This window comes from Penicillium samsonianum, assembly GCF_028829775.1.
Source record: "Penicillium samsonianum strain IBT 33392 chromosome Unknown utg000001l_segment0_segment0, whole genome shotgun sequence".
Classification (NCBI taxonomy): domain Eukaryota; kingdom Fungi; phylum Ascomycota; class Eurotiomycetes; order Eurotiales; family Aspergillaceae; genus Penicillium; species Penicillium samsonianum.
This window is the reverse complement of record NW_026643259.1, coordinates 1,972,375-1,998,287: the sequence shown is the minus strand read 5'-3', so window position 1 is coordinate 1,998,287 and position 25,913 is coordinate 1,972,375. Positions and strand designations below refer to the sequence as shown.

The window sequence follows — 25,913 nt, the reverse complement described above, 5'->3', positions numbered from 1 at the left end:
CTTCATCATCATGTTCGGGCAAGCCATGGGGGAATTCAAGAAGACATGTCAGACTCCAAACAAAAATTGGATCCTCCAGCAAGGTGTCTGGTTTGCCAAATTCCTCTGAGTTCTTGGGGGGCATTTAAGAGCTGCATTTTGAAGCATAGCGAGAAAATTTCGTCTACAGACTAGCTGGAATGAAGAACACCGGTCTCGTGAAGAGTAGGCTCGGATGAAGTATGTAGATGAAAATAGGGTAGAATGAAGGGCTAAATCTGAAGCAAATATGATATTTGAGGGACGTAGAACCCAAACGTGAATGAAAAATATTTATCCCATAAACGACCTGGAAAGCAAGAGATGTTCCTCACGAGCTGGATTTACGAGAGACAATTACGTACAACCTCGGGAGTTGGACCTTGAAATTTTCGTTAGCAGCCTTGGAAAGACCCGGTGCTTATCCTGTATAAGCCTAGCGGATGCCAGTGTCTCATTGTTCCTGCGGCTTCGCCCGACACGGCCTACTTTCCACCTGCAGAATATAGTTGAACCGAATCTAGCGCCAGGAATCTTGCGAATCAGTAGTGTCCCCCATATCTCAATCAATATGATTGATACATATCGTTTTGGCGGACTCCACTGTGCTCCACATCTAGACAGGCGATGTACCCTTCATAAGGGTAAAGCATCATGTTGTTGAGGGGTTGACTCCACTTTGCATGTCCGACCATCGGTTGATTTTAACTCTTTTGATCTTATCTGATCCGCCTTTCTTCGTTGTTTTGATTTTTTTTCTTTTTTTCGTTAATTTTACGTTTGTTAGGCTGCGCTTACACCTACACCAGTCTGGCATACAGCTCTACAACTCATTGATAAACTGTCCACGAGATCTCGACACAATGGCCAGCGAAGGTCTTCCCAAGGATCAGGACCTTTCCGACCCTGAGTTACAAGGAATATTAGAAGGAAACGCCCGATTCCGCCGTTTGGGCTGGAAACGACTCACAGTCATTTCGATAGTCGAGGCAATCGCTCTGGGGAGCCTAGGTTTACCATCTGCATTCGCCGCTCTGGGAATGGTCGCAGGCGTGATCCTAACTATTGGACTTGGCTTCGTTGCAATCTACGCGGGCTACAACATCGGCGAAGTCAAACTGCGGTATCCACAAGTTGGTCATTATGCAGATGTCGGCCGACTTCTGCTGGGAAATTTGGGATCAAAACTCTTCGTGGGCAGCTTTGTTGCTCTGCTTGTCTTCGTGATCGGGTCGCACTGCTTGACTGGCGCGATTGCGTTCCAGAATATCACTCAAAGCAGTTCGTGCTCGATTATCTTTAGCGTTGCATCTGCTGCAATCCTGATGTTTCTCGCTATTCCTCCGTCTTTTGCTGAGATTGCGATACTCGGCTATATTGATTTCGCGTCGATTGTCTTGGCTATTGGGGTTACGATGATTGCGACTGGCATTCAGAGCTCGAATGGTTCGGGTGACTTTGCTGCGGATCTCGTACCGTGGTCTGCTTGGCCGAAGCCTGGTCTCACTTTCTCCGCGGCTATCGTAGCCACCAATAATATTGTTTTCGCATATTCCTTTGCTGGATGTCTGCCGTCTTTCATGGAAGATATGCATACTCCCGAGGATTATACCAAAACGCTATGGTGGCTAGGAGGTATCCAGATTGTTATCTACACCCTGACAGGGTCAATCATCTATGCTTTTGTCGGGCAGGAGGTGCAATCGCCTGCTTTGCTGTCCGCAGGCCCCGTTATATCAAGGATTGTCTTCGGCATAGCGCTTCCAGTCATCTTCATTTCGGGGTCTATCAATACAACAGTCGTCTGTCGATATATCCACGGAAAGATATACCGGGACTCAGTCGTCCGCTTCGTCAACACCGCGAAGGGTTGGAGCACATGGCTTGGTCTTGTGTTTATTGTTACCATCCTAGCTTGGATAATTGCTGAGGCCATCCCCATCTTTTCCGAATTGCTTTCTATCATTTCTTCTTTGTTTGTGTCTGGTCTGTCTTTCTATATCCCACCAATCATGTGGTATATGCTTTTGAAAGAGGGTGCATGGTATGAAAAGCACAATTTGAAGCCTGCGATTTTGAATGGTGTCGTATTCCTGGTGGGCATGATTATTTTTGGATGTGGTACATATGCTAGCATCGCTGAACTGGTAAGCCTTTTCCCCTTTCATCTTCCGAGCAAGATTACTGACTATGCTTCCTAGATTGATAAATTCCAGTCGGGGTCAGTAAGTAAGCCATTTACCTGCGCTTGAAATATTGCAAAAATGTGATGATGTCTATCTTTTTGTCTCCCCAATAACTACAATCTCTCAAGGGACTCAGGTCTGTAGTTATGTTTATATAAAAGTTCGAACTACGATGACTGTCATTCGCTTCAATATAACTCCGGCGATCTCTTTTTCTTTCATTTTTCCAGTTCTACAATTTACTACATTCAGAAGGAAAGAGACATTGGATGTACAAGGGGAAGAAGTAACTTTGTAAGTTTTATTTTTGCGTGGCGTCAGAGAATGGTAGCTCGATATATCAGAATACAATATTAGCATAGCATAACATGAAAGAAACACAATAATGGTGAGGGCTGTCGGTGTTGACCTCGCCTACTTTTCTTACCTCTTTTCCTCATTGCCCCTTTCAACCCTCCTCCATCGGTTCTCCGGCCCATTCGTTCTCCTCGAAGAATGCCTGCAAGGCGGCGCTTTCATCGCCCGCAAGTCCCTCTTCGTTAAAGAGTTCAGGGTCTAAAAGCGCGAGCAGAGCAGCATCATCGTCATCACCCTCCTGGGGTTCTTGCCCGGCGAGAGCAGGGACAGTATCGAGAGCAGGACCGATGGCAGGGGCATAGGCAGGACCAGCAGCGGGGGCAGTGACAGTTTTGTGTGCTAACCTTCTTCTTTTAGCTGGCGGAGAATTCGCCTCAGCCTCGGTTTCTGCTCCGGCTTCTGCCCCGGCTTCCGCTTCCACCTCTGCCATCTTTCGTTTGGTTTTGGCGTGTCTGCCTGCCGCATATCTGGCCATCTGTTCAGACCGGCGGTTAGGAGCGACCGTACTACCACCCAGTTTTACAGTGGGACGAGCTAATGCTGGCTGTTTAGCAGCTAAGGCGCCACCTATAGAAGAAGAAGAATGTTAGTATGCGGTCTTGCAACAATTGAACTGAATTAGAAAGGAGGTCTTACCTTTTACTTTACCGCCTCGGATAATGATAGTCATATTAGGTCTGGGTAATGGTGAGCGCTTTTCAGCTCCATAGGGATCAGGGGAGGGATTTCGAAGTTTAGGCCAATGCTCACGGATAGTTCTCAAAAGTGTAGATGCAAGATTGAAGGAGGTCAGTCGTACCTCGCCACCCTGTGGGTCAGCAATAAACGCAGGATGAATTTGGTCCAGAGAGAAATGGTTTAACCAGATTGTGTCCCCGTCTGCCAGATAGCCTTCTTGGATGAGGTTCTGTCTGAAAAGCTCGAATTGAATGTTGGCGATGTTGATCCAATCCCCATCCGGGCATACATCCTGGAGGTTTCCTCTGTCAGTTAAGAAATCACTCACTCTAATTGCAATTGGCATATCCGGGTGATCTGCTCGAATGATCTGAACGTCAACATTGGGCACTATGTAGGGTCGATGATAGTTGAACTTCTTGGGTTGTTCTGGTTGCTTTTGTGCTGACTTTTCTGATTGCTGCTGTGCTGGCTGCTGTGCCGTCTTTGATCCCTCTGCCTGTCCTTCTACCTGTCCTGCTGGTTGGTTTTGCCGGTTCTGAAAATCCGTGTACAACTCATCTAGAACACAATTGAGAAATTTATACAGCGCTCCACTGAGAAGCTCGACGTCCGTGACGTGATTTCTAACAGCGGCTGGTATCCTCGGCAGTCGCTTGCGCCACTCAAATAGGATTTGATTGCGTGAAGAACTCGATCGGAAAAGGTTGGCGATGGCTCTGCCGTCGTTCAAAGCATCAACCGCTACTATATCAAAGATTTCTTGTCCTAAATCGTGGAGAACCTGTTGGTCGTCGGGGCTATCTGGTATGCCAAGACGCTTAAATACATATTTTTTGTCGAAGTTGTGCGGCCAATTCTTGAGCGGCTGCGGCTGTAGTGACATTTTTGTTAGCTTTGAGAAAAGTTGATATATTTGAATGGTTGAATAGTTGAATGGTTGAGAAAGTCGAGGGTCATGAGAGGGCCTTTCCCACCGTTTAATACTCGAAATGCTCTTTGTGACTGAAGATGAAGTATTATACATTGTGTCCTTGAATCTCGATATTTCAATATACATTGTTAATATTTGAAAGAGACACACAAAGGAACAAAGAACAGGACGTGATGGTAGACACTAAAATAGAATCAAAGACTAGACTGTAACAAAGCGAGGTTTCGAGGTTCAACGTTATTATTAGGCAAACAATGAGACCTTTGAAGCTAAATATTATCGCATTGTTTCATCTGCCTACTGGAAATGAGGTATTGGTGTGGCGGGCCTGGTTTGCCATATTAATGCCATTGTGGCCATTGCCAACCCGCCACCTCATACGAAGGTTGATGGCGAGATTTGATCATGTCCAAACTTGATCAATATTCTAGATATGATGTTACAGACTAGTTACGATTACGCAAGATAGAGTGATTCAAATAGAAAAAAATCAGATGGCGTGGTGGATATTTGCGTTAAAACTCCTTAGAAAATATGAACAGAAAATTCATAGATATGACCCTCCAAGACGACCAATCGCCCAGCAGAAACCATAAAAGAAATATAAATTGCTCGCATACCCTTCCTCCTCTTATTTTCGTGATTCATTGTTTTTTAATTCGTTGCTTTCAACATGCCAAACAAGCACAGGCTTATGCAGAGATGTAAGCTTGGCCAGCCTGGTTGGGAGTGCCGCCGCTGAGCAAGTAGTTCTCAGCGCACATGAAGTAAGAGTAGCGAGCGACGCCTGTCTGCGAATCCAACCAAGGGATAACCTCGTTAAGGAAAGCAGCAGTAGCAGACGCATCCATAGCGCCGTTCATATCAGCGTTGAGAGCAAACTCGGTGATCCAAACCTCGGACAGGTTGTACTTGGAAGCAGTATCGACGGCCTGGGTGACGAAGGACTTGAACTCGTCGGCAGTGTTGCCGTACCAGTGAACGGCCAGACCGGAGATACCACAGCTGCTGCAGCTACCGATGAAAGACTCGAACCAGCTAAGGCCAGCTCCGGTGTCGGTGGAGGAGGTGACGGAGGGCGAAATCAGCTTCGCCTGGCCGGAGTACGGGGTGATGTAGGTCATGTAGTAGCTGGCAGCATCCGAGGGGCTCATGTTAGCCTGCGAAGCCATGTCGGGCTCGTTGAATCCCAGAATGTAGCTGCTGCCGCTGGACAAAGCGCTCTCGATGGCGGTAACCCAGCCGCCGAAAAAGTTGGGGCCCCAGAGCATGGGGACGAACTCGACGTTTGTGGGGAGCGAACCAGAGACGGAGCCGCCCCAGTTGTAGGCCCACGAGATAGAGCCAGCACTAGTCAGAGCAGACACGGTGGTGATGTCGTTGTAGGCGGCACCACGCTTGCCGGAGGAGGCACGCTTGGCCTCCATGGGGGCGGCCATAGCAGAAGTGGCGACTAGGCCGGCGGTGAAAAGCTTGGTGAAAGAGACCATTTTGAACAAAGATGATAAGTCACAAAGGAGTGGACTTGTAAGAATAAAAAAGGAGGGAAATAGAGAGAAACCTGTTCTCGACCTTGTGAAAAGGAATGTAGACTTGAAGGAAAGTGAGGCTCAGACCGTGCACGGCACAGGACTAGAAGACCAGAGAATAAATGAAGGAAGGTAGGTGATGAAGATAGAAGAAAAGAAGAAAGATCGAGGGAGGTGGAGGGTTTAAATCCCCCAGGCATCAGTGTGTCAAACCTACCAGCCTAACCCGCTGGCTGGAAGATATTCCGTTTCTTCACGGGTGGAGTGCAATTAGGAAGTGGTTATTGGATGTTCGGGGGCCTAGGAGGCGGGCTCTACCTCATAACCATGCCTTTGGCCAGATTAACCGCTGTATGCAAGATATCATTGGCGCTGGGGGACACCAGGGGATGGATCTAAATGGACTCCATGGACCATTGACAGGAATTGAACCCGTGGTGATTGGCTTGAACCGAGCGTCTTTTCTTACATGTGCAATGAAATTCACTCTCCAAGGCGCTAATTGACACTAATTCTTTCAGTTCTTCGGTATCAAGTAGGTTCACTTCTGGTCTAACTCCACAGCCAAGATCTGTAGACCACTCCACAATAGCCTGGACCATAATGGAGTCTGTTACATCGAATTTTAACATTGACTAGCAATGACGGGAGAATGCACGCCTTGAAACTATGCTCCTGGTGCCTGTAGCTTTGTCTTATGGTTTGCCCCTGGCAGAATACAAAGGCATGCAATGAGAAACAACCTTCCTTGGAAGATGTAAAGCCCCATGACAGAAAATTGACATAAATTGGAGTGCAGTGGGTGCGGCAACGTACCACGGATGGCATTGCATCATCCAATGGTTTACCATGCAGTCCGCCGCGCGGTTCCCTGGTTCCCGGCCAGGGGAGCCGCTCTGATAGGCGCACCCTAGATACATCGTCATCTGGGTCTTCCGGTGACCTATCATATCATTGTGTTATTGATCATAACCCTAGGAACACAATGAAAACATCAACATTTAATTTAAATTGGTTCCAAAGTCTCATTGTGAGATTGTGACCTCGGGAGATTGTAAGACTGTGGGATTCAATAGATTAGATTGGAAAAAATAATACCATTCATCAACTCATACAACACGCAACCACAACACAATCACAGGCGTCAACTGAAACTGACTAATATGATACACCGACTGTGTAGGCGCCACCACATCAACAGGATTATGGATCGAATCGGCCACTCATAGTGACACCAACCCCGATCGACACCATGTTTCACATCCAACATAAGATCCAGACCGTCTCTCCCTTTCACCGATATCCCGGGATGTTCCTTACTTCTGGATCGACTGGGGCGTTGTTCTAGGGCTAGAAGAAAAGAGGGGGCGCGGCCTGAAACCCCTCTACAGCCCCCCTGCCGATCTGTTGCCGAAAAACGGCCATGACAAGCCTTGCCGGACTACACGCCGGTGTTTCTTCTGGTACATCGCATTTGGATTGGCGCCCCATTCCATGTCCTTCCCTCGTTGTTCTCCAGCAAATGCATATCCTAATTTTCCATTTTGTCGGTTTTGGTTCTGGTTGCGCCTTGTGCCACCTCTTAGTGATTTGCTAGTTGTAGTTGTCCCCCTTGGGATGATGACTAGGGGCCAATGCTCTTATTCCCAATTCTCCTATAGGCTGTCAGGACATAGTCGGTACACAAGTATACCCTGCAGATGCGAATGGTACAAGGTTACATGCCAAGCAGATTCTGAAATTTTCAATCATATTATCCGGAGTGCCCTGTGGTACTCACTCTACGGGTTTCGTTCATTCTTTAGTTTCACTGTAGTCTCCCCGGACTAATAATAGTTGCCACTGGCGAGACTCGCGAGGTCGCCATGAGATCAGATTTCAGTCACCTCCCGCCTCTGCAGCCAAGATTCCGGGCATAGTTCCGAGGCACATGCATGCCTATATCTCTATTCCAATGACCAAGACTGCGGTTCTTCTCATCTGAAACAGACTAAATTCCACCGATCTCTTTGTGATCCCGTCACCGCGGACCAAGACTCTAAATTTACTCCTATTCAGGGCTACAGCATACTTTCAAACTATTAATTCCCGGACTATTATTATCATAATAGTTTTCTGCGAGAAAAAAAAAAAGAAATTATATAACCATTCTTAGGTTGTTCTGGCCGCGTTGGCAAGTAATGTGGCTTTTGTCGGTTCCCACTTTCCAAAGTTCCGGCGCTCTGCCCACGTCATCCTACCGCACATCCCTGGAGGCTTGCTGGCTTTGTACTCCGTACAACATCGCTTAATCCCAACAATGAATAGGAAAGATACGGGATGTTCATCTCTTATTACTTACCAATCTTGTTCTGGAAGGTCTTCACTCTCTTGCCCAAACTGTCGTCCCAGGATTCCTACCAGTTTTGACTAGTCCCCGAACTGAACGAGCAGCCTCGCTATCGAAAGCCATTTTTAGATCGTGACGCGTGGTCTTGGCCGCCAGGCACTCATGGCACTGGCCATATACTGGAGACACCACACGAGTCCATGACATGTTTAGGTAGCTATGGTCGCTGATACGAATATGTCTTCAAAGGATGACATTCATTGGTTCAAGGAAGTACATGACAACGCATGCCTGTGTTTGATATAATAAGTCTACCTCATGTTCCTATGGGATGCTCACCATCACTATGCCTTCTATTTCTCAGATGCGGAGGCGAGGGCGATGCGAGTCTCCTTGGTCTCATCATGAACGGCGCCAGACATGTCGCTATCGGTGTAGATGCTATCACCGTTGACACATCATCTATGTTGATTTCGGACAATCATGCGTACCTGACGACCTCTCTTGCATCGGCAGTTTCATTAAACACGAATCTCCTTGTTATGGGCATCAGGCTCTTGGTTGTGGCTGTTCCGACCTCTACAGCAGCCTTGCCTGCAGTCACGGCTGCCTGGGCACATTCGATTCTCTCCGCGTGCATGTCAGCGTTGTTGTGAGCAATAGTGCCATCGACAGCATGCAATAGACTTCTCATTGCTTTCCAAGGTTACTAACTCCAGCCTGTTATCTCCGTTTTGTTTAGCACCTGCTAAACAAGTACTCGAAGATGTATGTAAGAATTTACAGCATACAGAGGTCTATACTGCGGCTTCATTGATCACCTATATTACCGAATGACGAGGGAATGGTAATATAAATTTCAAGAGTAGAAACCCCTGGGGTTATAAGGGGATCCTCAACAAGACCATCATTGGAAGGCGAAGTAGTCAAAGGTTGCCCTGGAGTAAAATGATAAAAGTCATTTGCAAATATTATATTCCTTTCAAACATACGCTCACACTTTATCATGAAGGAAATAAATTTGAACATATTCTACAAATTATTTTTTTTTCGAAGTTACTAAATGACGTATGTAGTCTTAGTGGTTGTTGGTGACGACCCTACTATACAAGTGTATCCTCAACCTGGCCAACCACTAAATGTCTATAAATCAATTCAAGTATTTAACAAGCTAAACCATCATATTTGCAAAAGATCTATAATTCACTTTTTGTAAATAAATACCACATCGAGCAACTATTATCTATACCTCCATCCAATCACGAGTACTGCCAGTAATCACACCAAATGAAGCAGGCGGTGAACTCCGATGATGTAAATTATCCCGTCTCTCCGCATCCATCATCAGAACAGCTCCCCCAACCTTCAATTACTATTCTTCCCACAACCTCCAATCCAAACACCCTCACCCAACAATGCTTTCTCGCACAGCCTCTCGAGCTCTGCTCGCCTCCGTGCGCCCATCCATCCGCACAACAGCACCCACCACTTCAACTCTCCTCCCCCGGGCCTGCGCCATCCGGCCCAGCTCCGCCTCACAGTTCACCCGCTCTTTCCAGTCCTCCCCGGCAATCCGCAAAGGCATCCACCCAGAATCAGCAGACCCCCCAGCTCCAAATCCGCAATCGGGTCCTGTTGCCGGAGCTGCTGCTCATATCACTGAGCCCTCGCCGTTGACGCCGGAGGAGTACTACGAGTACTCGGAGCATTATTTCAACGTGCTGCAAAGCGAGCTGGAGAAGGCACAGGAGGAGGGGTCGGATGTTGAGGCAGAGTACAGTGTATGTTTCTCCTATTTCTTTTCTATATGTTATCTTTTTCCCGGTCTTCTTCGTCTTCCTTCCTATCTATCTCAGTCTACCCAAAGATCTTCTGTTGGCATCATATAAAATATAAAAGATTACTAACCCGCTCTTCTCCCCAGGCCGGTGTTCTGAACATCACCGTTCCCGCACTCGGAACCTATGTACTCAACAAGCAACCACCCAACAAGCAGATCTGGCTCAGCTCGCCCATCTCCGGGCCGAAGCGGTACGACTGGATTGTCGAGGGCGATTATATGCATGAGAAGCAGGATTCCCGGCCTTTCGTTAATGGGCAGTGGATCTACCTACGTGATGGGTCTAATCTGACCGAGTTGTTGAACTCCGAGTTGACCTTGCGTTTGCCCAAGGATATCTACAGTGAGATCGTTGAGTGAGTGAGTCGTCTTGCTGGGCTATCGATTACCTAGAAAGAAGAGAATTCTTGTCGTTCCAGCTTTTGTTTGGAATGTTGTTACATACTGTAGTTTAGTGTCTATTTATGATGCGGTTGCATTGAAATATTTCGTGTGCTATTCCTTTCTCATAAACTGGAGGGAGGCGAACGAATAATTTGGGAACATAGTTGCGGGTATCATTTGAGGTGAATTCACTAGGTGGGTATAGAATGATAATATGTAAAGGGAACGCAATGCTAAGGAGGAAAGAGTCATATCATCGCCCTAATTGAACGGGCGTATGAAAGTGTTGTTCATTCTTTTTGAAAGAACATGACGTGCATGGCCAAAATACAGTCTCAACCCGATGAATGGAACGGTGTCTCGCCTGGCCAAGTGATGTTGTCCGGCTCAAAACTCACACCAGAGACAGAGTCGACGGAGGCCAAGTCAACATTGAATATGTTCAGCAAGGTACAGCGGGTACCCCAGTGCGAGTCACTGAGACCAATAGCACCCGGAAACACCGAGTCACATGGCAAGATGGGAAGATGCATATAGACGACAGTCACAGCAGAACATAGAACATGCTCGCGCGGTACGGTGTTTGAGGTGAGGTCCAGTGGATTAAAGCCGCCCAACTCGGCGAGGCGTACTATGCAGTCCATGACGAGTAGTCGCATCTGGTAGTGGAATGGCAGAGCATCCAATCTCTCGAGCTGGTTCCGCCAAAATGATGAGAATGGCTGGGAGCCGACTTCCAAAACTCAGCAGCATAGTCCTTCTGTTCGGGCCGAGACTGACTCGATCCTTTCAAGGGTATTTTGCATAATCTCCTTTATCTCACACTTAAGCCTGAACAGCCACCCCGCTCGTACTCTGCGTATCGGCCTTAGGAAGATCGGCCTGCGGATACCCAGGGCGTATAATTAGCAACCAAACGAAAAAAGCGACATATATCTGGGTTATATGATAGGAAAACATACCAGGTCGAAGATAACCCGAATCATCAGACTGCAACTCGGACACACGGCGATTTCTTCGCCGTCGCGCAAATCGTCGATTGCGATCTCGAAGCGGTCGCCACATGGGCAGGGATATGTGTAGATCTGGATATTCGGGTCGAAGGTCATGTCCTCTATCTCGATCTCGTCGTAGATGTTCAGTCCATCGTCGGCCATTTTGAATAATTATCGGGAATGTACAAGGAGAGATGTGGCGAATGAGTAGGTCTTGTAGCGTTGACTCTTTCGGGCAGAAAAAGTTTGGCGCAGTCATGTGATCGGCGGGGTTAAGAGAGGGGCATCCCCGGATTTAAGACTTGGCAGGTTGATGAACTATTGACTTTCATATTGACGAACTTAACTATGTATATACTCAGCTGGATATACTTAGTATATTAATATTCTCATCCAGAGTCTTAAATCCACCGGTCTCATACGACACCCACCATTCCTGGCTTATCTTCTCCAATACGCCTCGTGGACATCATACACCGTATCAACGGCCCCGTGAGCAATGATTGATGAATGTCTTGAGGGAAGTTTCTATCTTGCCATCTCTGGTCTATATTTAGAAACCATGGACATCTACATTAGTACCATACCGTGGCGAGGCTCCAAGCTGCCAGAAAGACGAAGAGGTTCCAAACATAGATGAGGTTGCAGAATGTGACAGCATGGATTGCGGCGATAGAGAGGTAGCTGGCGAAAACAGCGAGCTTGATAATGGATTGGGACCTTGACTTGTTGTGGTCAGCCATTTAGCCTGTTCTTTCTGGCTGCTGTAGAAAGCAGACTTGAACCTGTGAGGAAGAATTGAGGTTGGGGCGTCCTGGGCTCTCCACATGGCCGTCAAGAGGGTGCTAGGGCTACCGGGAGTCTAGTGATCTACAAGTCTAACACTGCATGTGTTGAAGCCGTATCTTAATTGTACTATGTACTACCTGGGACATGTAGTTGTAGCTCATTTCTCTAATCGTGCAATTTCCATCTTTACTTCTTCAATCTCTCTCGCCAAAACCCCATACCTACGAGCAATATCCGCGAAAGACCCTTCATCCGCATCGATATCAGTAACCGGATCAGACACCTCCACATCACCATAAGTCCTCAGCTCTTGAATCGTCATCTTTCGGCGGTGCTGCAAGCGCTCCTTCGTCTGCCTCAGATGCTGCCTATACCGAGCAAGAGCAGCAAGTGTTTCCGGCGTATAGAGCGTAGCCGCAATCTCCAGTTTCGTAACCCTGTCCAAATCGTTAAAAGACCAATTCCACCAGAGAGATAACAGCAAGACTTGAAACCCGGAAAGACAAAACGTACTCTAATTTCCCTTCCACGCCCTGCGCAACAACAGCCAAATGCTCCGCCTTGGCTTTCGTCGCACGCGCCAGAGCCCCATGCTTCGCCCGCTCCAGAGTCACAACAGTGCGCTCGAGGACTCGCGCCCTCACAGCAACAACCTCCGCTGCCGTGGCAGCCATCTTCCGCCGAGCAACTGGCAGGTCGGACAGCTGTGCGTGGCGCAACGTGCGCACCCGCGCCTGCAGCTGTGACGAGAGCGGTGGGGCTGGCGCCATCGAGGTCCGGACTCGGCGGTCGCGCGCTCGGGTGCGTGCGTTGTGGTTCGAGGGCTGTGTGGCTGGGGCGTCTGCATCGGGGACGATGGCTGAGTCTGTGTTTGCGGTTGATAGGGCGCGTAGGTCTTGGATTGCGGATGAGAGGGTTTTGGAGAAGGGCAGGATGAAGGCCGGAATGTTGGTGTAGAAGGCTTCAATGTCTGGTGCTAGGAGGTTGAGTGCTTCGTCTGGTTTCTTGGGTTCGGTTTCTGGCTTTGGGGTGGTTGGCTCGATTGCGCTGGATGGGGTCTCTAGGTAGAGGGTTATTATAGCGAGGTTATCATGGCACTAGATGTGGTAGGTACGTTAGGGATGTGGTTTTTCTCTTGATGGGTTGGTGGCCTATGGCGGGGGTTGTACTAACCTCCACGGGTAGGTTGCTGTCTGGGGCGAAGGCCAATCGCCGGAGCATTTGCTCCTTGATTCGCTTTTTGGCATTTTGAGTCTGGCATTGCTTCAGCTCCTAGTGATAGAGTGTTGTCAGAGCTCTGTTCGTGCTTGAGTCCCGTTGGGTATGTGCTGCGCAATGGCGTGTCGGCTACTTACTTCCACCACAGCTGTGCGGGATGGGCTCGAGCTTTGAGCGCGCGTTGAGGCATCTGGATTGAGGAGGGAGGTTGTTAGATTCTCATATAGTCGTTTGAATTGAGGATTGTGCTCAAGAATTGAAGGGTCGCAGGGAGGAATCATGTTGATGTTGCAAAGAAACGGAGGATGTTCACCGCCGAAGAAGACCCGACTCGTCACGGCCAATGATAGACAGATATAGATAGGGAAAGCGAGGTTCGCAATATTTCGTACATTCAAACTACATACCTAATAGAAATTAGATACTTTACTATTACAAGTACATTCATTTTGCATTTCCGCGTTTCTTTCGTAATCATACAAGTTGAAGCCAAAGCTTCGGTCCACCTCTTCCAACCGCAACGTCGTCGGGGAAAATAGAGCAACCTTATCCACCTATCCTGGCTGTGAAACGAAACGGGAAAAAAAAGTGTACACTCAGGCGTAGGGGAAGGGAAATTCAAGGGGTTAAAGTGAATAAAATCCTGTTCGGCCAATCTTGAGCATAAGGTTCGTCGGTGGCAGTAGAAACCTTGCCGGGTGCAGGGGTATTCGAAATCAAAGTATGTACAGACGTTACCGGCGGGGATTGCATAGCGCATTGCAACCAGCCCGTCAGGATCAGCGGTGTGACTGAAAAAGAAAGATGTGGCGAGAAATTGTTCAGAAGGGCACTAGGGAAAAACGACGCTTGGAACGCAAGTCAGGGTGAAGGGCCATCCCGTATGGAAAAAAATGGCGGGATTGAATCGGCAGAGTATTTTTACTCCTCCTCGCTCTCCTCCTCGGACGAATCAGACTCATCATCGCTGCTTTCGTTGTGTTCAACAGAGGCCACTGGATCGGGAGAGTGAGCGCCACCCTGGAAACGAGAAAGGTTGCTCTGGAGCATGTTGATCTGAGCTTCCTGCTCGAACTTGCTCATTGGCTTGTTCTTCTTGGGTTTGGGAGGTGCCACATTGCTGGCAGGGAGATCGTCTTCGTCTTCATCATCCATGAGATTCGGTACGTGCTTCTTCACGAAGTTGAGCAGCTTCAGCAAGACATCGTTAGGGAGCTCGTCGATGTCCAACTCAATTTCAGCCTCGTCGGTACCCTGCGGAATGTATATTAGAATTGGTTTGTGTGTAATAAACGAATGGAAATCTTACCTTGAGTTGAGGAACATTGTTCTGGATAATTTGGAGGGCTTGTTGCATCCTCTTATCAGGGAGACTACTGATACCATTCGAGATGATCTGCTTCTCGTTGTAGGTGATGGCGCGGGTTTTGCCAGGTTGAGAGATCTTGCTCTTCTTGTCTCTCTTTCCAGAGATGATTTTCTTGGAATCCTTCTTGGCAAGCTTCGCCTTGCCAACCTTCTTGGAGGAAGGAGGAGTCTTCTTTTTCTTATTGGTAATAGCCTCGACCTGACGAGACATCTCAGCAATTTGCTTCTGAAGCAGCGTGAGTTTCTCGTCATCTTCTTCGCTCTCTTCCGCATCCTCGTCACTATCTTCATCAGAAGAATCAGTGTTCTGCTCGGGGTGTGGTTCATGCGCTTCGAGGTAGTCCGACTTCTGGGCCCACTTTGCGTTGAAGATTTCTTCAGCGCGCTGGCCACAGATGTAAGTGGGGTCACCGGGGATATTGAAGCGGTAGCAATTCTTGAAAATCTGGCGGACATCGTTTTCGAACTCCTTCGCATTTTCGTACTGGCCGGTCTTAAGTTTGGATTGAGCAGTCGACAGATCCATCGGCTTCTTGATCACGCTGTGGTAGGTGGGAATGTTCAAAGCAACGGGATCCACGGGATAATAGAAAGGCATCACCCAGCTGTAGTGCTTTTGCTTGTGCAGCTCATCCAAGACTTCCTGACAGAAGCGCAATTCCCATTGGAACTTCTTCTTCTTGGGCTTGGTAGAATATGGAAGGTCACGCTTCGGGGGATGAATGGACCGTTTGGGGCGACCATCGGGGTTGGAAGAATCGCGGCGGATGACGGGCAGACCTTCGGGTCCTAGCGCAAATGTCTGAGACGGGGGAGAGGAAGCCTTGGGCTGGCTTGGCAGAGAAGTCCGAGGCTCCCGGCGAGCAGCAGAGGTCTTCTCGGTGTGCTTCTTTGGCTTCCTCTCTTCAACCTCTTCGGGCTTGGGAAGATTAGTCATCTGCTTCTCGAATGTCGCCTTCAGCTTGATCCCCTCTTGGGTGACCAGGTGGTCGGCGCCATTGAAGATGGTTGTATTATTGACCATCAGTGCAAAGTCATCTGCGACTGCCTGGGGGGAAGAATATTGGTTATTCTTGAGCTTTCTTTCCATAGTTCCTAGGTCCATTGGTTGGGTGATAATAGTGTGGTATTGCGGAATGTTCAACTTGACAGCATCCACGGGTTCCTTGTAGAAACGCGCATCGTGCATGCGCTTGAGGCTTGTAAGGCTCTTTGAAATGAACTTATGTTGCATTTTAGTGAGCCCTGGCCCGCCACTAGTGCGATTTGGACCAGGTGTTGCAGCAGCTGGGGAGCTGAATCCCGGTGACTGGAAGTTAGAAACGGAGTCATCGCCTTCAACCTTGGTCCTCTTAGGAGCTGGTTCTTCGCTGAGATCAGCATCCCGTTGTCGGGAAACCTTAGAAGGAGATAGCGGAGCCTCTGATGCGTCCTTCATCTCCTGGTCAACGGGATGCGGCGCGGTGAGTGCAGGTGGTGCAGCAGCCGGGGTAGGATGATGAGGCAGGTCTGTTTGCACGGCAGTCAAAACATCCCGAGGGGTATCGATTGCCATTGGCTCGGGTGTGTCACTAGGACCATCTGTTGATGCAGGAACTGTAGGAGCGCGTACAGCAGCTTGCGGGGCGGACGAAACGACACTTTCAGCCGCATCGTTGGCTGGAGCAGGAGTGGCAGATTCCTGGCCCTGCGGAGGGCTGATCTTTCCTTCGGTCGGCTCTGTCTCCGCGGGTGGAGCAGATCCCGCGGCAGATGGTGTCTTGTTGTGGACAATATCGGAGGTTTGAGGATCGGGGGACTTAGGCGGTGAGGTAGCAACGATTGTGCCATTGGTGTTCGAAGGCGCGATGGGGGTGTGACCATTCAGCGCAGGCGATTTAACCTCGGTATCCGCGGGACTGTCACTTTTGGGATTCACTGCGACATTTTGCGCGCTGCGCACTAGTCAGATCAAGAACAGAGCAGATATGAAGCTGATGCACTTACCTGGTGGGTGGGTAGTCAGGCGCAGAAGGACCAGTGGGCGATGGGGGCAATTGAGGCTTGTCCTCCTTGGTGACAGGAGGAACCTCGGGAGGCGGAGTCGCCATTGGGGTCGCGTTGGATAAACAAGAATACAAGTTAGGGATGGGTAAAAGGGTTGAAGATGTGAGAGTTATGGGAAGGTGTTTTGAAAGCTAGTGATCAACTGAAAACACCCGTGGGATCTCTCCGCGAAACAATCTTGCCGCGTGAAACAATCTCGAGTGAACAAACACTAGCAGCAACCAAGGCCACGTAGTATGGACTCAATAGTTGATGAGGTTTGATATCAAACGTGTTGGCGCGAAAAAAACGCGACGGGCGGGGGGGAAGAGTGAGGTCAGAGATGATCGAGAGATAGGAAGAGTGGAGAATGCGATCGGAGACGAGGTATTTATACTGCCAAGAAGGCGGTATGGAGGTGTTCACGTGACGTAGTAGAATTGAAGCCAGGTCTAGACGACTTAAACCAAGATATGGAGCTAAAAAGTTCCCGATGATGATTGCCTGAGGCAAATATCAGGGGATAAAAGGGAATTATGAAAATAAAATAAAAATAAAAAATAAAAAAAAGAATTTGGGGTGAAGGCGGTTAAAAGGAAATAAAACCGTGACGCGAAGACGCGTTTGTTATGGGCAGGGCGGTCAGGAGAATAAAAATAGGAGAAACCAGGACGGAAGCAGAAAAATGGTCGGGAGGGGATGCCAGAATCCTTAAGTACAAACGGCCGCCTTGCACTCTCCTCTTACCCAGTTCCACCAGCCACACTAGTCCCGATTCACTTACCTTCTTACCCCTTGATTGGTTCTATACCCCTGGAACTTTTTTTTTTGGTTCTTTTCTTTTCTTTCCTCAACTTTCCTCTTTCGCTTCTATCGAGGTGAACAACTTAAATGATTGAATGAAATTTCCTGTATAATTTTTTCCTTTCACTTTCTTCTTCTCAGCTTTGCCTATACAGGTTGTATAAAAGCTTCGAAGTCCAGTGCACGCATATCTCGGATAACTCGAAGCCCTAGGGTTCTGTCTAAATCCGGGTTAGGCCGGGCGTGATGGGGGTCTGAGTCACGTCACCACTCCAGCTTTCACGTGACTATATCATGATGAGTACACGTATTGTACATCGTTCCAAGGTTGATAGGAAATAACATCACTTTTCTATACATATCTGGCGCAAGGAACATTGATGTTATAGAATCTTGAAACATCCATAGAGGATAGAGTAGGCTAGTCACTACCTGGTTCCCCGCTAAGCATCCTGGAAATTTCCAATCAGCACTTTGCATTTACTACAACATACATTGATGGGCAGCTGCACCTCGACCCTTACAGGTTAGGCAAATATACACATGTCACATGATTTGTGACCTGGGGGTACCTATGTTGTAGGTACTTTTGGCCTCGAAGATCTGCCCAATAGGAGTCCGTGTGCTTTGAACTATGTATAGGACATAATTTTAGTGCTGGACGGTTTAGATGGCTCAGGTTTATCTCTAAGCGCCATAGCGAAGGCTCTAATTTAGCTATGTTGTACTGTCATGTTTCTCATATATATTCAATTTATATATATTCAATTTGTTTTGGGTCACACGATGAACTTGAAGCTCATTGGAATTTTGTTCTAGTTTTATAAAATATATATCGGGGATGTCTGCACGAAGTATATGTTGAAATGGCCTGCAAATTTTGTTATATATTTTCGTTTAGGAAAGGGCTGCTGACATGAAAAGCGCCCAAAATTGAAAAATAAGCTGTAATAATAAAAGCACCAGAGTTAAAAAAGAAGTCCCAGCGGATATGAAAAGCAAACAAACTCGAAATTTTTATCAAAATGAATCAAAGAATTGGCATAGTTACCCCGGGGCCTAGTTATAGTGCTGACATTGAAGCATCACGGGATGATATGATTAGATAAGAACCTCTTACAGTCTAAACCCCTTTAGGACTAGCTCCTCAAGGCTCTACAGAACATTTTTTTTCCTGTCCGGATCAACTGCGAAACCACCAGCCTAAACCCCCATTTGTTTCCTTAGGGGCGGAAAAAAATAGAGTCTTATCGGAATCCTTGCTGTTTTTATTTCGGTCTGCTTTATTGATATTTATCTTCACACCACTGCACCCTCGACTGCGAGAAAAAAAACGAAGATAAGAAAAAAAGTTACAGCCAAGATGGGAAAGAAGACGACTCGCCCATCCACCAAGGTCGCCTCGGCTGCCGCATCGCCGGCATCGGGCCTGACATATGCGGGCAGCAAGTCGTCCATCCTGCGCGCTGCATTCTCCCCATCAGAGTACCAATTGGCCCTGTTTGCGTCCGTTATCCAAGGCCTCGATGGCCAGCACATCCGCATTCACGACACACAGACAGGACGCCTCCAGTGTGAGCATGCTCTGGGGCCGAAGGAAACAGTGACCTCTTTGGACTGGGGATACTACGGTGGCTCAGGCAAGGGTCGTGATCTATCGAAAAAGAAGCGCAAGCGCGGCTCCGATGTCAATGGGGCTGTTGATGGCCTGGACCAGGGGGATATCGTGGTTGCATTCGGCACAAACACATCGGATATCCGCATGTACTCCCCATCCGAAGATAAGGTGGTCGGCACCTTGACCGGCGCACATGACAAGGGTATCAAGGACTTCAAGTTCACGGCCGATCGGCCCGCCCAGGAGGCTTGGAGTATCGGTGGTGACAATAAGCTTGTCCAGTGGGACCTGCGCACCGGACAAAGCACCAAGTAAGTTTGGATACTTGCTGGGTTATACCGAGCTCCTAAAACTAATGATATACCTCTAGGACAATCCACCTCCCCGCATCCTCAGTCTTCACTGCTCTCTCCCGCCCCGTTCCCTCGAACCCTCCTCTTATCTGCGCTTCCCAGACCCCGTACTTAATAGATACCGAGAAGGCCGACGAGCCGGTTCAGTTCCCTGCCATGCGCAACCCTATCCACACCGTCATTTCGTCCTCTTCCGAGTCTGCTGGCGTGGGTGCATTCCTTGCATCCGATGGTGACCGCTTCGTCAACGTCTTCGATGCCGCCACCCAGAAGCTTGTTCGCAACCTTGTTGCCGACCAGGAGGTCTCATCGATTACACTGCAAACCGATGGCGTTGCCACCCCGGAGAAGCAAGTGCTTGCTGCTGTCACCGCAGATGGTAGCATCGAACTCTTCACGAAGCCATTTGTTCAGCCCCAAAGTGCGCCCTCCGCAAGTGCCAAGGCCAGCCGGAAACAGATGACCCAGAAAGCCAACGCAACCCTCAAAATCACGAACACCGAGTCCTCGAGCGCCTGCGTTCCCGTCGCGGCCATCTCATTCCAGGGCCCTACCCTCGTGGTTGCATACACCGAGGGTGGTGTGATCCCTGTCTTTGAGCGTGTCAAGTTCCTCGACGAGAGCACCGATGAGCTCTCGTTCACCGGAATCAAGACCGTGGTGAAGACCAAGTCCGGCTCAGCACTTTCTTCCGTCACAACGAACGGAGTTAAGAGCGCAGGCGAGACCCGTGTTGACGAGTCTCGCATGAATGTCGAGCAGGGAAACCTGGTCGACGATGATGTAGAGATGGAGGACTCACGACAAGACGCATCCGACTCTGGCAGCGAGGAGGATTCCGATGACGAGGACAACAAGAAGTCCAAGGTTTCCAACGAGAAGAAGACAAAGCCCACCAAGCAAGTCGCAGCAACCGAGGACGTTGAGATGCAGAACGCATCCGATTCCGAGGAGGAAGAGGAAGAAGAAGAGGGCGCAGAGCCATCATTCGGAGAACTCATTCGCGCAAACGCAGGCCAGGAAGTCGACGTCGAGGCCGAGCTTGACGACGACGTTCTCCTGGGCGCATTGGTTCCCGGCAAGCCCCAGGCCGCAGTGCAACAGATTCCCACTGGTGTTTCGCTTGCTACTGTCCTCACACAGTCTCTCAAGACCAACGACAACGGCATGCTCGAGTCTTGTTTCCACACCGGTGATACCTCCATCATCCGCACTACCATCCAGCGCCTCGACTCCTCGCTGGCCGCGACTCTGCTTCAAAAACTCGCTGAGCGCCTCGCCTCCCGGCCTGGTCGCTACGGCCACCTTCTCGTCTGGGTGCAGTGGACCTGCGTCGCTCACGGTGGCGCCCTGGCTGGACATCCCGATCTCCTGAAGCGCATGACATCCCTCTACAAGGTCATGGACCAGCGCTCTGCCAGCCTGCCATCCCTCCTGCTTCTCAAGGGCAAGCTCGACATGCTCGATGCCCAATTGGGACTGCGGCAATCGATCCGCGGTGGTGATGAGGGTATGGACAGCGAGGACGAGGATAATGTTATCTACGTCGAGGGCCAGGATGATCTCGAGGACAGTGAGACCGAGGCCAAGACGCCGCGGAAGTCAATACGCGACCAGGCGTACGATGAGGATGAGTCAATGATGAACGGCGTCGATGAGTCTGAAGATGACGAGGATGATGGAAGTGACGATGAGGATGATGACGAAGAGCCCATTTTGGACATTGAGGCTGCTGAGTCTGTCGGTTCTTCTGATGCCGAGGAATCGCTGGAGGAGAACGAGGATGAGGACGATGATGAGGACAGTGATGGCTCGATGGTTGACTTCATTGCCGACACGGAAGACGACGAGTCTGACGATGCCGCTCAGCAGCAGCCCCCGCCAGCAAAGAAGACCAAGTCTTCTGCTTCTGTCGGCAAGAAGAGCAAGGGCGGCAGAAAATAAGCGTGTCTCTTTGCAGTTGTACGAATTAGAGATGGGAGAAGGGGGTAACGGTCTATAAAAGAACATATTTTATTTTTCCTTCGATGCATCCGATCGGGTCTGCATTTCATTTTTCTTTGTTTTATCTTTTGCTTTCGATATCTTGTGCCTCTACCGAGCGCCTCTGCGTCTCTATCAATGTCTATTGAATTCTACCTTGGTGTCTTGATATCTCTCCTTGTGCGGAGTACTCCATACTTCTCCAGTAGCTATAACCGATGTATTTTTGTAGTCTTTTCGGGTGCATACGATAAACTGTACAGAGGACCTTCTATGTAAATACAGGGATTTATACCAACAACTCCTCCCCCTGACAGGGACCCTGATGCAGGACCCGATGACCCGGTATCCCTTTCTCCCCGAGGGGGATCAGCACGGATGTCGTCCGGTCCTGCGAGGGATAGGTAGTGAAGTGACCCAATGCACTGACATCAGCAGTGTCGAGGGCCAGGATGGCCCCATTCTTGCCACCTTCAATCCAGGCCTCGGTTGTCGAGTTAGGGAGCGTGATATGCGCTAAGCCGGAGAGGAAGACCACCCATCTATAGTGCGTTAGCTAAGAATTGTGGACTCTATAAAAACAAACAAACAAAAAAACATGTTTAACAACCTAACTATTCAGAATCATTGATTTTGAAATAGCAAAAGACAAGCATGGATGTATATAAAAGAAAAGAATCCTTGGGAAAGGTAAAAATAACTCACTGCAAAGCAGGCGCGTTATGTCTACCGCCATCAAATCCAGCCGGCAACACCGTAAACGACGCGTTCCCACCAATAGTCCCCAAATCCAGCGCGGCGCTCCCGACCTGTCCGGGTTGATCGGAAGTCTTAAATCCCGGCTGGAGAGCCCAGCACTCTAAGGTGGAGCGATTGTGGCGCGCGCCGAGGACGGTCACGTTGAGGGTGGAGCCGAGGGAGGTATCGGGGGATTGGGCGAGGATTGTGGATGGGAGGATGAATTGGATGAGGGATTGAGGGCGCATTCTGAGGAAATTGGGGTGGATTGTGCGAGGAAGAGGAAATTAGTAAAGAGAATATAGTAAGGAGAAGATCCAAGACCTGAGATCTGTTTTTGAGAGCTGAAGAGAGGTGGAGTGGGATCAGCGCTCTCTTATAAGCCTATGGTTTCTGTAATAGGCTGGCACTAATGCAGAGGTCAATGTATTGGTTGTATATTACTATTTGGAATGTGAGATTCTAGTACTTCGTACTCTCTACCGATTGGAGGGTTTGTCATATCTAGGCCAAAACTCGAATTATATCTGCTATATGTGCTATTCCACTCGCGTAAAGGGTATATATATCCAATCTCGAGGTAGTAGTTATTACTTGGTGTAAACCAATCACATTTTAGCGTTGAGAGGAATTCTCCCCCCGCTCAAGTCAGTGTCGATACATATTTCAAAGTGAAGTCGATATTACTACCTAGGTACATATGTATGTCAAACAAGTCCATTTGGTTGGATTGGACTGCAGAAAACAAGAACACAATAATTCATTTCCTCAAGACAAAGAATGATAAACCTACCCAAGTCCTCTCTGCAGCACTAAACTAATAAAAATATAAGCGTTTAATGATAGTGAGAGTACCCCGTACTCTGACCCAAAAAGACAAATAATACTAACGAATGACTTCACCACTAGACTTCTCAATGCCCTCGAGGCCCTCGAGAATGTCGCTTCCACCAAAGAGTCCATAAGCAGAAGCAGTGCTTGCCCTTCTTCCAGTCCAGACCTCATGGAACTTCACAGTTTGATCACTAGACGCGACAATAATGCATCCCTCCTCCTTGGTTCGCGTGCACCACATTCCACCTTCCTTCTCCTTGGGAGTGACCATCCGAGCACCGACCTTGCGGTTACTGACCTTGCGGCCACGGGTCGGGGCTCCTTGTTCTGGAGACCGAGTCTGGGTTGATGAGGACAAAGGTGAAGATGATTGACTGTCCGGTCTACTAGTGTGTACACGCGAGAAATGAGAGACTTTCCCTGGATATCGTACTGCCCACAGTGCTCTTCCGCAGTCGAAGTTGCTGATTCGAGTGTCGGGGCCATCCCAGGTGGTTCCATAGGGCCCCCAGGGAACGACAGCTACCTGTGCGCAGCTGGGCCAGGCAAATACGGCGATTCGAAATGGGTGATCTGGCTGTGCATAACCGAAAGTAGCGGCGATCTCCCGTCGAGTTTCGCTCCATATAAGACTGGTCACCTGCGCAAAGACATTGATGGTTGCAAGACAGGCTCCGCTCCGGGTGTGATAGAAGTGTATAGCTCTGTCGTTGGTACCTCCCCCTGTCGCGAGCAGAGATGACTGCCATGGCGCAAAGGCAATTGCTTTGACTGCAGCGGAGTGCATCAGACGATGCTTCTGACGGCCGTACGGGACCAGAATCGTTCGTCCACCACCGGAAATTAGAGTGCCTGCATGGTTTAAAAGCGCGGCCGCGGCTGGAGGCTTAATCGGAGCAGCAAGCCATGATGGGAGAGCAGGTCGTCTAAGAAACAGTCGTCTTCTTGCGGTGCCCAGAGCAAGGTATGGAAATACACCGAGGCTGAAGCTGCTAGGGGAATCCGGGGGCGTAACGGGTGGGACCGTATAATTCATATGCTGTGGCGGAACAATCTCGGTCAGCTCAAAGAGAAGGCAGGCGTTGTCATTACCGCCCGTGGCAAGGTACTTGTCATCGGGTGACCAGGCCAGTCCACAGATTTGTTGAGTGTGTGCACAGATCTTGGCAAGAAGCGTCATGGACCCGTTCCATTTCCATTTGGCTTGGTCTTCCTGGTCAGACCACTCGACCGAATAGTACCAGACATTTCCAAAGTCATCACCGACAACAATTTCTTCCACGTTGACTACCACATGCATGAACCGTTCTGAAACTCGCCGTGATGTTTTCGGCTTAAATGCCACGCATGTAAGGGTACTGGGATGGCTGATCTCAAACCGGGCTTGCTTCTCGAAGGTGCTCCATAGAGACAACTGACCAGACCGCCGGGCGACTGCAAGAATGCTTCGCTCGCCATCCTCAGAAGAAAACGACAGGGAGGTCACATAGTTTGAGGGGTGCAGATCTGGAAAGGGGGGATAGTCCACTCCATGTCCTTCAGACCAGAGATATACTTGATGGCCCAGGCCCACAGCCAGTATCCCAGATGTTGTTGAGTATGCAAGAGTGCTGCAGTAAAAATCGTCCCTAAGGAAGGGAGCATCAAGGATTCGAAAAGGCTTCGGTGGGACAACCTCTTTTCTGGCAGGAGATATGGGCCCTGGGAAACAATCTGAGTCAGTTGATGCCTTGGGAAAGGCTGTGGATACCGCCACCCTCACAATTTCCAAAAGTTGGATTAAAATATCATATATGTTTTGTCTGTAAATGGTAAATTTATTCCAAAGGTAGGGTCGGGGAGTGGCTGGTGCAAACTGCAGTTGCACTTACAACGCTCCTTTTCAACTTTCTTCCAAGCACTGTCCTTCCATTCAAATGGGGAGAGGCGCTCGAAGTCTGGAGAAGCTGGATCGAGGGGAGCATCCAGATACCGCAGACAAGTAGTACCTAGCTGTCTAGTCGTCGGGTCAATTCCCAAAGCAAGCGCAAGCCTCGACTCATGGATTTCTTGTTCACTGTATTTTGGTTTCTTGGGTAAGAACCGAGCCACGAAATTTGGGGCAGTTGATGATCCATTGGTCGAAGTGGTCGGCGTGTCATCAGGAGCCGCAATAAGGGAACCACCGAGGACTGCAGAGGCCCCACCCACGTTCCAGACTGCACCAGAGCTGACCTGTCTCAAAGATTCGTGTGCAGCGTTGTTGCCTGTGATATTGCCTTCAGTGACCAGACGAGGCCGTTGATGTGGGATCTGCTGAAGTCGAGTTGGCTGCCGGGGTCTGTTGGTAGTATAAGTCCTACGTGGGATTGAGGGTAGAAATGGATCATCCCCGGGAGGATGTCGTCGAAGTAGCCTCTCTTGAGGCGAAAGACGCTGCGGATGCTTGGCCACACGAAAGGTTGTTGATGTTGGTTCCACGAAGTCTCGCTTTGGGATGAATCTGTCAGGCGACATCGGACTTCGGAAGGAACTTCTTGGTACTGCTGCATTTCCAGGGTTTCTCACTCTGCTGCGACCTCTGTTGGGTGATGAGACCCGATTTTCTTTGGAATGAGGGACGGGTGTTAGAACAGGTCGGGTCTTGGGCTTTGACAATGATGATTGAGAAGTAGGTGTTTCAAAGAATGGCAAATTGATGGTTGCAAATTCAGTCAATTGGACAGGTCCACTGTCCTTGGAAGACTCGGATCGAGAGTGTGAAGTCAATGGATGTTTATGACTACCTGTAGAGGTTTCCTCGAAGGAGTGACGTTGCATATCTACCATTGTCCTGGATGCAGGTCGATAAGCTGTATATGAGTAATGACCTAGAGCTAAGAAAAGGAATGTATAAGGAGGCCTCTCTTGGAAGGCATAGAGGCAAGACGAGGAAGACGATGAAGCAAAAGACA

The 25,913-nt window shown here is 49.1% G+C and overlaps 12 protein-coding genes across 12 annotated transcripts; 3 read left to right on the top strand and 9 right to left on the bottom strand.

Moving 5' to 3' along the window:
• Positions 1-881: 881 nt before the first annotated feature.
• Positions 882-2,270, top strand: N7471_000776 (uncharacterized protein; the record flags this gene model as incomplete). Its single annotated transcript, XM_057273497.1, has 2 exons — positions 882-2,165; positions 2,220-2,270. The coding sequence occupies 2 exons, from the start codon at positions 882-884 to the stop codon at positions 2,268-2,270; spliced, it is 1,335 nt and encodes a 444-aa protein (XP_057141676.1).
• Positions 2,271-2,652: 382 nt separating this feature from the next.
• On the bottom strand, positions 2,653-4,125 carry N7471_000775 (uncharacterized protein; the record flags this gene model as incomplete). The annotated part of the gene is made up of 2 exons (XM_057273496.1): positions 2,653-3,128; positions 3,198-4,125. The coding sequence occupies 2 exons, from the start codon at positions 4,123-4,125 to the stop codon at positions 2,653-2,655; spliced, it is 1,404 nt and encodes a 467-aa protein (XP_057141675.1).
• A 740-nt stretch (positions 4,126-4,865) lies between these two features.
• On the bottom strand, positions 4,866-5,663 carry N7471_000774 (glycoside hydrolase family 128 protein; the record flags this gene model as incomplete). The annotated part of the gene is made up of 1 exon (XM_057273495.1): positions 4,866-5,663. The coding sequence occupies one exon, from the start codon at positions 5,661-5,663 to the stop codon at positions 4,866-4,868; it is 798 nt and encodes a 265-aa protein (XP_057141674.1).
• A 2,721-nt stretch (positions 5,664-8,384) lies between these two features.
• Positions 8,385-8,671, bottom strand: N7471_000773 (uncharacterized protein; the record flags this gene model as incomplete). The annotated part of the gene is made up of 2 exons (XM_057273494.1): positions 8,385-8,472; positions 8,523-8,671. 2 exons carry the CDS (start codon positions 8,669-8,671, stop codon positions 8,385-8,387), a joined length of 237 nt encoding a protein of 78 aa, XP_057141673.1.
• A 718-nt stretch (positions 8,672-9,389) lies between these two features.
• N7471_000772 (frataxin family protein) lies at positions 9,390-10,541 on the top strand. Its single transcript, XM_057273493.1, has 2 exons — positions 9,390-9,812; positions 9,956-10,541. The coding sequence occupies exons 1-2, from the start codon at positions 9,447-9,449 to the stop codon at positions 10,229-10,231; spliced, it is 642 nt and encodes a 213-aa protein (XP_057141672.1). The 5' UTR covers positions 9,390-9,446; the 3' UTR covers positions 10,232-10,541.
• A 49-nt stretch (positions 10,542-10,590) lies between these two features.
• Positions 10,591-10,899, bottom strand: N7471_000771 (uncharacterized protein; the record flags this gene model as incomplete). The annotated part of the gene is made up of 1 exon (XM_057273492.1): positions 10,591-10,899. One exon carries the CDS (start codon positions 10,897-10,899, stop codon positions 10,591-10,593), a length of 309 nt encoding a protein of 102 aa, XP_057141671.1.
• Positions 10,900-11,080: 181 nt separating this feature from the next.
• dph3 (CSL family zinc fnger-containing protein) lies at positions 11,081-11,439 on the bottom strand (the record flags this gene model as incomplete). The annotated part of the gene is made up of 2 exons (XM_057273491.1): positions 11,218-11,439; positions 11,081-11,137 (listed from the first exon to the last, which is right to left on the bottom strand). The coding sequence occupies exons 1-2, from the start codon at positions 11,410-11,412 to the stop codon at positions 11,081-11,083; spliced, it is 252 nt and encodes an 83-aa protein (XP_057141670.1). The 5' UTR covers positions 11,413-11,439.
• A 386-nt stretch (positions 11,440-11,825) lies between these two features.
• Positions 11,826-13,538, bottom strand: N7471_000769 (uncharacterized protein; the record flags this gene model as incomplete). Its single annotated transcript, XM_057273490.1, has 5 exons — positions 11,826-11,970; positions 12,261-12,476; positions 12,553-13,136; positions 13,213-13,311; positions 13,395-13,538. The coding sequence occupies 5 exons, from the start codon at positions 13,536-13,538 to the stop codon at positions 11,826-11,828; spliced, it is 1,188 nt and encodes a 395-aa protein (XP_057141669.1).
• Positions 13,539-14,178: 640 nt separating this feature from the next.
• On the bottom strand, positions 14,179-16,715 carry N7471_000768 (putative transcription regulator BDF1; the record flags this gene model as incomplete). The annotated part of the gene is made up of 3 exons (XM_057273489.1): positions 14,179-14,511; positions 14,567-16,559; positions 16,612-16,715. 3 exons carry the CDS (start codon positions 16,713-16,715, stop codon positions 14,179-14,181), a joined length of 2,430 nt encoding a protein of 809 aa, XP_057141668.1.
• A 2,102-nt stretch (positions 16,716-18,817) lies between these two features.
• On the top strand, positions 18,818-21,369 carry N7471_000767 (WD40 repeat domain-containing protein; the record flags this gene model as incomplete). Its single annotated transcript, XM_057273488.1, has 2 exons — positions 18,818-19,383; positions 19,443-21,369. The coding sequence occupies 2 exons, from the start codon at positions 18,818-18,820 to the stop codon at positions 21,367-21,369; spliced, it is 2,493 nt and encodes an 830-aa protein (XP_057141667.1).
• Positions 21,370-21,697: 328 nt separating this feature from the next.
• N7471_000766 (uncharacterized protein) lies at positions 21,698-22,461 on the bottom strand (the record flags this gene model as incomplete). Its single annotated transcript, XM_057273487.1, has 2 exons — positions 22,114-22,461; positions 21,698-21,950 (listed from the first exon to the last, which is right to left on the bottom strand). The coding sequence occupies exons 1-2, from the start codon at positions 22,392-22,394 to the stop codon at positions 21,698-21,700; spliced, it is 534 nt and encodes a 177-aa protein (XP_057141666.1). The 5' UTR covers positions 22,395-22,461.
• Positions 22,462-23,032: 571 nt separating this feature from the next.
• On the bottom strand, positions 23,033-25,788 carry N7471_000765 (WD40 repeat domain-containing protein; the record flags this gene model as incomplete). Its single annotated transcript, XM_057273486.1, has 2 exons — positions 23,033-24,681; positions 24,852-25,788. The coding sequence occupies 2 exons, from the start codon at positions 25,786-25,788 to the stop codon at positions 23,033-23,035; spliced, it is 2,586 nt and encodes an 861-aa protein (XP_057141665.1).
• Between the last annotated feature and the right edge of the window lie 125 nt (positions 25,789-25,913).

Bases quoted from the DNA above. Each gene is read 5' to 3' on its own strand.
- N7471_000772 (XM_057273493.1), top strand. From the start codon at position 9,447: ATGCTTTCTCGCACAGCCTCTCGAGCTCTGCTCGCCTCCGTGCGCCCA. The intron at 9,813-9,955 runs GTATGTTTCTCC...TCTTCTCCCCAG, and splicing joins ATGTTGAGGCAGAGTACAGT to GCCGGTGTTCTGAACATCAC.